Genomic DNA, 9,459 nt, shown 5'->3' with positions numbered 1-9,459 from the left:
TAAAACCTGCCTGGTGGTTTTTGGGATTAAAAAAATATTCCCAAACCTCTTCTAACATTTATCTCAGCAGTGTGAAGAGGAAATCTCATGTCTTTCCCAGTCTCTCTCACCCAGGTGGGCTCTGATGTCTCTTGGTTGGGGATTTTTACCCCAAATCCCACGTGGATCCATTTCTTTCATCTCCCACGTGGTTGGGAGGGGTTTGTTTTATTTCCTGTCTGTTTCTAACCAGGATTTTGTTCTCCTCTGGCTGACAGGCATCCATGGAGTCAATCCAATGGAAATTGGAATTATCCTGAGGTTAAACCAACACACTTCAAAGCACAGGGCTGTGCGTTATCTTTTTTCCCCTTTGTTTTTACGGATTTTGCTGTGTTTTAATGAAAAAGCTGTTGGCAGATAACAGCGAGGGCAATGACTTTGTGCTGCTTTTTTTCTGGGTGGATTTTTGTGGGACAAATATTTGGATGTGACATGCCCATCCTGGCACATCTTTCCTGAAAAAAAAAAAAAAAGCCAAAATCAAACAAAAAATATTTTTTGAATAATAACTGCCACGTATTCAAAGTCGCTCAGGAAATATCTGGGTGTTGCAGATCTCTTGGTTGATTTGGGTGGAAAAAAACCCCATCCCAGCTCTGTGTGTGTGTTCTGGATGAATTCCAGAGGAAACAGTGGGCTCCTGCCTGGATCAGCACCTGCATCTGGGATTTTCCCATCCCGTTCGAATTTTGAGGCACTTCCATAATGTTTAAGGGTTTATAATAATCCGAGCTGTGTGTTTAATGACAATTAAATGGGAATTAATGTACATTAATATAAATTAATGGTGTAAATGATGTAATTTAATGAAATTAAAAATGTAAATTAATGATGGCCAATGTGTTAGACTTGGCTGCTCCTGGTGCAGGGTTTGGGATGCTCTCAGGATTGGTACCACAGTGGGTATTTGGTATCAATCAGGGATTTGGTATCAATCAGGGATTCTGGAAAAATGCACCAAATTGTTTATTAACAGCATCACAAAGGGAATAAATCCCTTTGGAGCACAAATGAGGAAAATGCAACGGTCACTTTGTTTGCAGTTCTGAGATGGAGGATTTTCCAAGAGGAAATGCCGAGATGAAATCAGTGGGTACCTGACAGGATCTTGGAGATGTGATGCAGGCAGCGAGGAGGAGTCAGGAGGAAGGCTGCGATGAGGGTCAGCATTCCCATATGGTGATGCCAAATCCAGGCTTACCTAAACCAGAGCCCAGACAGAATTCAGAGAATCCAGAGCAGTTCTGTTCATGGCAGGGCCTTCAGGGCGATCCAGGGCAGTCCCACACCCACAAAGGACAATGGCTCACGGGTTTTTCACCCTTTCTCACTTTTTGCACATCGGGTTTTGCTGAATCCTCCAATTGCAGCTCAGCCAATGCAGTCATTCACTCCAAGTTGGCTCCCCCAATTCTCTGTTGTTTCCATCTCTTGGGGCCTGGCACAGGGAGGTGTCCTTGAGTTTGGGGCTGCAGAGGAATTGTTTTGTGTAAAAATGGAAGAGCAGGAGCTCAGCACTGTCTGTGGAGTCTGGAGTTAAACACTGAAGAATTACAGGGGTACGGAGACATGGGAATAGAGAAACTGAAATCCTGAGGGATCAGATAATTTCCTCTGAGTTGGAAATGCAGGGAGATCGTTTGTCCAGGTCTTTTCCAGGGCTGTTGATGTCAAAATGACCCCAGTGCTGGAGGCTCAGGGGTTGGGTGACGGTGCTGGCCAGGTCCTGGGGGGTTTGCTCCGCTCACTTTTGTTCTCTGCTGGTTCTTCCCACAAATGGGGTTGGGACACTGGGATGGGCTGCCCAGGGAGGTGCTGGAGTCACCAACCCTGGAGGATTTTAGGGAAAAACCCTCTGGATGTGGCACTCGGCGCCGTGGTTTGGGTGACGAGGTGGGGTCGGTCAGGGGTGGGATCCAAAGATGTCCAAAGTCCAGCCTGGTTAATGCTGGGGTTCTGTGCCCTGCCCAGGTGGGGATCCTCGGCCRCCGCATGAGCGCGTCCTGGCCGGGCCATGGCCTGGCCACCGGGGCTGCTGCTGTCCCTGTCCCTGTCCCTGCTGCTGCTGCTGCTGGCCGGCCACGCTCCGGCCACACGGAGCCGTGACTTCAGCGCCAAGGACATCGTCTACCTCCACCCGTCCAGTAAGTGACTGCTCCTCCTCCTGTGAGTGACCACCACCCCATTCTGTGAGTGACCACCACCCCATCCTGTGAGTGACCACCACCCCTCCCGTGCGTGACCACCCCCCTTCCTGTGAGTGACCACCACCCCTCCAGTAAGTGACCGCTCCTCCTCCCGTGAGTGACCGCCACCCCTCCTGTGCGTCACTGTCCCCCATCCCATGAGTGACCATCTCCCTTCCCGTGAATGACCTCTTCCCTTCCATGAATGACCACCACCCCTCCTGTGAGTGACACCCCCATCCCATGAATGACCATCCCCCTTCCCATGAGTGACCACCAACGCTCCAGTGACTGCCACCCTCCATGAGTGATCTCCTCCTGTCCAGTAAGTGACCACCCCTCCCATGAGTGACCTCCCCCCCTCCAGTGAGTGACCTTCCCCAATCCAGTGAGTCCCTATTGTCCATTCCTTTAAACTCAGTATTTCTCATTAATTTCAACTCCATTATCCATCCTTTTAACTCCATTATCCATTCTTTTTAACTCCATATTGTCCATCCTTTTAAACTCCATATTATCCATTCATTTTAACTCCATATTTCCCATTTTAACTCCATCATCCATCCCTTTTAACCCCATATTTCCTATTCCATTTAACTCCATTATCCATTCATTTAGACTCCATATTGTCCATTTCTTTTAACCCCATATTGTCCATCCCTTCACACTCCGTATTTCTCATTCATTTCAACTCCATTATCCATCCTTTTAACTCCATTATCCATTCTTTTTAACTCCATGTTGTCCGTCCCTTTTAACTCCATCATCCATTCTTTTCAGCCCCATATTGTCCATTTCTTTAAACTCCATATTGTCCATCTCTTTTAACTCCATCATCCATCCCTTTTAACCCCATATTTCCCATTCCTTTAAACTCCATATTATCCGTCCCTTTTAACTCCATGTTTTCCATTCCTTTGACTCCACATTTCCTATTTTTTTCAGCCACACCGTATCCTCATGGATTTAAGTGCTTTACTTGTGAAAAAGCCTCGGATAACTACGAGTGCAACCGCTGGGCTCCGGACGTTTACTGTCCCCGAGGTAACTGACCCCATCCCAGGATTTCATCCCATCCCATCCCTGCCAGGGAAATTCTTTGGGAATTCTCATTTTTCCCAGAGCTGTGGAATATTAGGATTCTGGTGGTTGCTGCTCCTGTTTGTAACTCTTCCCAAAAAGGGAGACGTGTGGGTGGTGGGAATAAAATCCTTTATAAGATTTTCCGTCTCCCTGCTGTGGGTGAGGTTGGGGACTTTGATCATTTCCCTGTTTTCCTCTGGCTCAGCTGGGGATTAAATCTGGCTGATGATCCTTTCATGGAATCCCAGAGTGTTTTGGGTTGGAAGGGACCCTAAAACTCATCCCATTCCATGGGCAGGGACATCTCCCACCATTCCAGGGTGCTCCAGTCTGGCCTTGGACATTCCCAGGGATCCAGGGACACCCACAGCTTCTCTGGGAATCCATCCCCACTCCTCCTCACCCTCCCAGGGAAGGATTTTTAAGAGTTTTATTTCTCTTTCTGGCTGTGTCCTCTTCCCTCCCCTACAGCACAAATCCACCCGGGATAAACAAAGCTTCCAACATCCCCTAAATCTTTTCAGGCTGTTTTATTTCTCCTTCCTGCTATTCCTATTTAAGGCAGCCGAGGCTGGAATTTTSATATTTTCAGTGGTTTGATCCCAAAACTCCCTTTGGAGTCTGAAGTTGGGAACAGCCCAGAAAAACCCAGGAATACAAACCCAGGAATGCAAACCCTAGAATAAAATCCTGGAATACAAAACCTAGAATAAAACCCTGGAATACAAACCCTGGGATACAAAATCTAGAACACAAACCCTGGGATACAAACCCTAGAATAAAATCCTGGAATACATACCCTGGAATGCAAACCCTAGAATGCAAACCCTAGAACAAAATCCTGGAATACAAACCTTGGAATGCAAACCCTGGAATATCAGATCCAGGCATTGCTGAGATCCCCAGATCTCCCCCTCCTTCCCCACTTTTCCTCTAAAACACTCACAAAACATCAAAATTACCCACAGCCCTGCTGAACCCCACTTAATTGTGTTGTTTTGGGATTTCACCTTGGGAAAATATTTTGTTTGGAAGGAGGATGAGCCCACAGTGTTTGCAGGCTGTGTCCAAACCCGTTATCAGCCCCAGAATTTGCTTCCTCTGGGCTAAAATCAGCACCAGCAGCAATAAAACCCACCGGGCTGGATGAGATTGATATTTTGGGACATTTTCTGTTTTCCCAGGAGGAGAGGGTGTGGATTTTATTCCTTGGTTGGGATTTAGTGCGTGGCCTTGCAGGAGGTGAGAGCCATCCATGCTTGGGGCTTCCTCTGCCCAGAAAATCCATCTCTCTGGAAGGATTTCACAATATTTTCTAAACAAAAGAAAGGAAGAAGGAATAAAACARCCTTAAAAGAGTTATGGGGTGTTGGAAACTTTATTTGTTCCATGTGGGATCGGCCTGAGCAGGAAAGATCAAACCCAGATTTTAAAATAATAAATATTTTTAATAAATATTTTTTAAAAAATAATAAATATTTTTAAAGTAAAACTGGGAATGGCACTTCCAGCAAAATCCTCAGAGATGTTTCACAGGGGGTGCTTCCCTTTGGGATAACCTTGAGCTTTAGGGCAGGAGAAGCTGAAAAACTGATGGAAATCTCCTTTTTCCTACTTTTTCCATTTGTGAAAGCAGGAATTTTATTCTTAATAAGCTGGAATAATAAGAAGCAAGGTAGAATTTAGAAAATAAATATAAATACATAAATATATYTGATTTTGGGGTGCTTGGAGGATGCACCTTCAGCTTCYCTCTGGTGAATAAAGCAGGGAATAAATCCGAATTCCTTGTGGAATTCCCTGTAAATCCTTATTTTGTCAGTCATTCTGCTGTGAGTTTTTGGTGGGATTTGCAGATGAGGAGCAGCTTTAAAAAAAAAAGAGGAAAAGGAGGATGGGGTCTCTTGGGAACGTGCAGAAGATGTGATGGGAATACAGGGACACATCCCATGTTTTGCTGTTTTTTTCCAAAGCCTGGAAACTGAGAAATACATAAACTGAGTAATTCAGGGGGGTAAAATATATATAATAATATTTTAAAGTATTTTTATTGTGTATTATATAATCTTTACCCACCTACACACATGAAATAAACAGGGATTGTGAATATTTCTTTTTTTTTTTAGAGATAATGCCTGTAAAACTCAGAGTGCACAAGGTTTGGGGTGTTCATCCAAACCTCACTCTGTAGCTGGATGATCCCGTGGGTGGGCACAACTTTAACACAGACCCACATTTAGGAACAAATCCCCAAATTCTGGAGCAATTTGAATCCTCAGGATCCCACCAGAGATTGGGAGCAAACATTTGGTGACATTATACTTAAAAACATTTAAAAAATCAAATTTTTAAAATAAAACTCTGAGATTTGACAAAAATCCAGGACTTTTTTTGCATTTCTTCCAGCGGGTAGGCTCTCAGGAGATGGGAATTGGTTGAATAAAAATTTTTTTGTGTTTTTTAGGGACGAGGTACTGCTTCAGCCAGCACATGATGAAGGCCAGCGGGGAGAGYGTGTCGGTGACCAAACGCTGCGTGGCCCTGGAGGAGTGTCTGAGCACGGGCTGCACCTACATCAGGCACGAGGAGTACAAGGTGGGGGAAAACTTGGGTTAGAATTTAAAAATTATGCAAATTTTGGGTTATATTATAAATATTTTATATTTAACAGTATATTATGTAATATCATATGTAATAATGAGCAGTATATAGCATATATGATATATAATATGGTATATCATATCTATCATGCATAATGTGTATTATATAATCTATTCAATGTACAATGTATTTTTTAAAATRTACAATATACTCATATTTATATGTTTTTAAAATATATATCTATAAAACACATAATTATATATGAGTATATCTATACCTATATATAAGTATATATTATATGCATACTTATATATTTACATATTTTTAAATATATACTATATATTATATACAATATGTTTTAAAATATTCAATATAGTATCTATTATGTATATTATATAATATATAATGATAYTATATATAATATACAATTACATTTTTCTATATATAATACTTTATATAATATGTACAATGTATTAAGTAWGATATGATATACTGTATATACTATATACACTATGATGTATATATATAATATCTGTATTATCTAATATGTAAAATGAATACTATATATGTTTATAATATAGACAATATATTCTACCATATTTTAACATATCTAATGWCATATATAAAATATATATTCTCTRTACATATATATAGAATATATACTATATATACAATTATATATTGTTGTGGAATGTATATTGTATCCAATATTCAATATGTAAGATACTCTATATATTCTATACCATAGAATAATATATCTAAAAATATATAATGTATATTATAAATATCTATTAGATACACACTATATCATACTGTATATACAATGTAGAATATCTAATAATATATAATATACTATATATTGCATATAGTACATAGTAACTATGGTATAAGTATTATAGACACTATAATTTGAATTATATATAATATGTATTATAAAATAAATATAATATGTATTATAAAATATATATAATATGTTGCAGAATATATCTTTATATCTACAATATATTATATATATAACATAAAAATAAATAATATACAATATATAGAATGTGTACTATAAATAAAATATAGTATGGGATATATTATGTACATTATATATAGCATGTATTTTATGACATATACCATAGATATCGAATATCTTATAAATAATATGTAGTGTGTAATATACAATGTGTAATATACAATGCACATTATATATAATGGATATATAATTATATAGTTATATAATATATACATTATTTATTATATTTATATACATTATTTATTATATATTATATTCATTATATATCATTGATATAATTCTTGGACTCTGCCAGAAGTCTGGCTGGTTCAGTGGGTAAATCAGCATCAGAAATGGAGTTTCACTTGGGATGGGTAAAAATAGGAGAAAAAAACTAAAGTGAGGGGGGAAAAAAGGAAGAAAAAAAATAAAGGGAGGGAATAAAAAGGGGGAGAAAAAATTGTTCTTCCAGCAGGTGGATTAAAAAATAAAAAGGGGGAGGAGGGAAAATGCCCGAGGGTTTCGAAGGGTTAACGCTCCTGTCCCCGCTCYGTCCCCAGGTGTGCACCTCGTGCTGCGAGGGCAGCATCTGCAACCTGCCCCTGCCGCGCAACGCCACGGACGCCGTGTTCTCCACGCTGTCCCCGCTCAACGGGGGGACACCGCCACTGTCCCCTCCCGGCCTGGGGACACCGCTGGGGCTGTGCCTGGGGCTGCTGGCACAGCGCTGGCTGGCGGCGACAGCCACGGGGACAGCGACAGCGACAGCGGCGGTGCCACCCTGGGATGGCTGAGCCACCTCTGCGCGCAATTCCCTCCGCGAGTTCGCAATTCCGCGAGCGGAATTCCCTCCTCCTTGGGGACATCGCTGGGGCTGCTCACGGTGACAGCGACAGCGACAGCGACAGCAGCGGTGCCACCCTGGGATGGCTGAGTGCCCCGAGAGGCGCAATTCCCTCCGCGAGTTCGGAATTCCATGGGTGCTGTCCCCTCCTCCTTGGGGACATCGCTGGGGCTGCTCACGGTGACAGCGACGGGGACAGCGACAGCGGCGGTGCCACCCTGGGATGGCTGAGCCGTCTGAGAGGCGCAATTCCCTCCGGAGTTCGGAATTCCATGGGTGCTGTCCCCTCCTCCTTGGGGACATCGCTGGGGCTGCTCACGGTGACAGCGACAGCGACAGCGGCGGTGCCACCCTGGGACGGCTGAGCCGCCTCTGCGCGCAATTCCCTCCGCGAATTTGGAATTCCGCGAGCGCGCTGTCCCCTCCTCCTTGGGGACATCGCTGGGGCTGCTCAGGGTGACAGCGACAGCGACAGCTGAGCCACCCCCGGCACCCGCATTTCCTCCTGGAATTTGGAGAATCCCGAGTTTGGGATGGGGATGCAGCCGAAGGGAGCGACAATCCCGCGTCTCTCCTGGAATTCCTGGAAAGAATTCCCAGAAAGAATTCCCAGAAAGAATTCCCAGAAAGAATTCCCAGAAAGAATTCCCAGAATCCTGCGCTAAGCACGGGATTGTTTAGGCTGGAATAACCTCTTAGGCTGGAGCAGCCGCAAAGCCCGGCCTAATTTTGATCAAATCTGGATTATCTGGGTGAAGAAATGGTGTCAAAGTGTCGCGTCACCGCTCACCCCTGGGGAGTGTCACTCCCCAGCTCATTAACCCCGCCAGCTCATTAACACGCGCTAATTAACACAGAATCTGCAGCAATCCCGGGATGGGGCAGGAATTGGCAGCGAGGAAGCAGCGCTTGGAGGGGARGAGGCAGCGGATCCAGCAGAAAACCGCTGGAATTGAAAAACTGAATCTGAAAAATYCCCAAAATCCTCATTCCAGGAGGATCTGAGATCCACATCCCTCAGCTGCGAGCAGGGAGGAGGATGAAGAGCTGGTTTAGGGGGAATATTTCCAATATTTTCTCATTTTAACCCCAAACCTCCCAATCTGAGAGAGAAAAAACTGATCCTGGATAACTCCTGTTGTTTTATTTTTATGGGATTTGGGCTGCTCCCAGCTCCAGCTGTGTTTGGGTGCCCGGAAATCACGGATGCAATATTTATTTTTGTATGTTGAGGAGGGTTTTAAAGCTTTGGAAACGCTTTAAACGCCGATTTTGCCAGGAAAAATGGACGATTTGCAAGTCTGTACTATAGAAATTATCAGAAATATATAAAAATATATACAGAAATATATAAAAATAGATATAAAAATCTTTTACATCACTTTTTAAGAAAGAATCAACTTTGTTTTGCAAAGGCAGTAATAAAAGCAGGGTGTCATGGACTTGCTTTAAGCTGTTTTATAATTAATTTTTTTTTTTAAATACTCAGAAATTTTTCTTCTAGGAGCGATTTTTTTTCCTATTCCTGCTCCAAGCTAAAGAGCTCTATCAAATTTCAGGTTTTTTAGGCTCAAAGTGCTTTTTTAGGGGGAGTTACAGGGAAATGCAGATGAAGGAATCTGATCTGGAGAATTGCCCAGCTCAGAATCCACGAGGGATCCTCTGAAAAATGAGGAATCTGCTCATGGAAGGGCATGTCCTGA

General features: G+C 42.8%; 1 protein-coding gene across 1 annotated transcript; it reads left to right on the top strand.

The window, feature by feature from the left end:
- The first annotated feature begins 1,983 nt into the window (after positions 1-1,983).
- On the top strand, positions 1,984-9,233 carry LYPD6 (LY6/PLAUR domain containing 6). The gene is made up of 4 exons (XM_057386855.1): positions 1,984-2,186; positions 3,174-3,272; positions 5,776-5,906; positions 7,473-9,233. The coding sequence occupies exons 1-4, from the start codon at positions 2,057-2,059 to the stop codon at positions 7,704-7,706; spliced, it is 594 nt and encodes a 197-aa protein (XP_057242838.1). The 5' UTR covers positions 1,984-2,056; the 3' UTR covers positions 7,707-9,233.
- Positions 9,234-9,459: the final 226 nt, after the last annotated feature.

This window comes from Malurus melanocephalus, unplaced genomic scaffold (genome assembly GCF_030028575.1).
Source record: "Malurus melanocephalus ecotype Western Australia unplaced genomic scaffold, MMel_1.1 scaffold_1077, whole genome shotgun sequence".
NCBI lineage: Eukaryota > Metazoa > Chordata > Aves > Passeriformes > Maluridae > Malurus > Malurus melanocephalus.
This window is presented reverse-complemented; position numbering and strand designations above follow the sequence as displayed.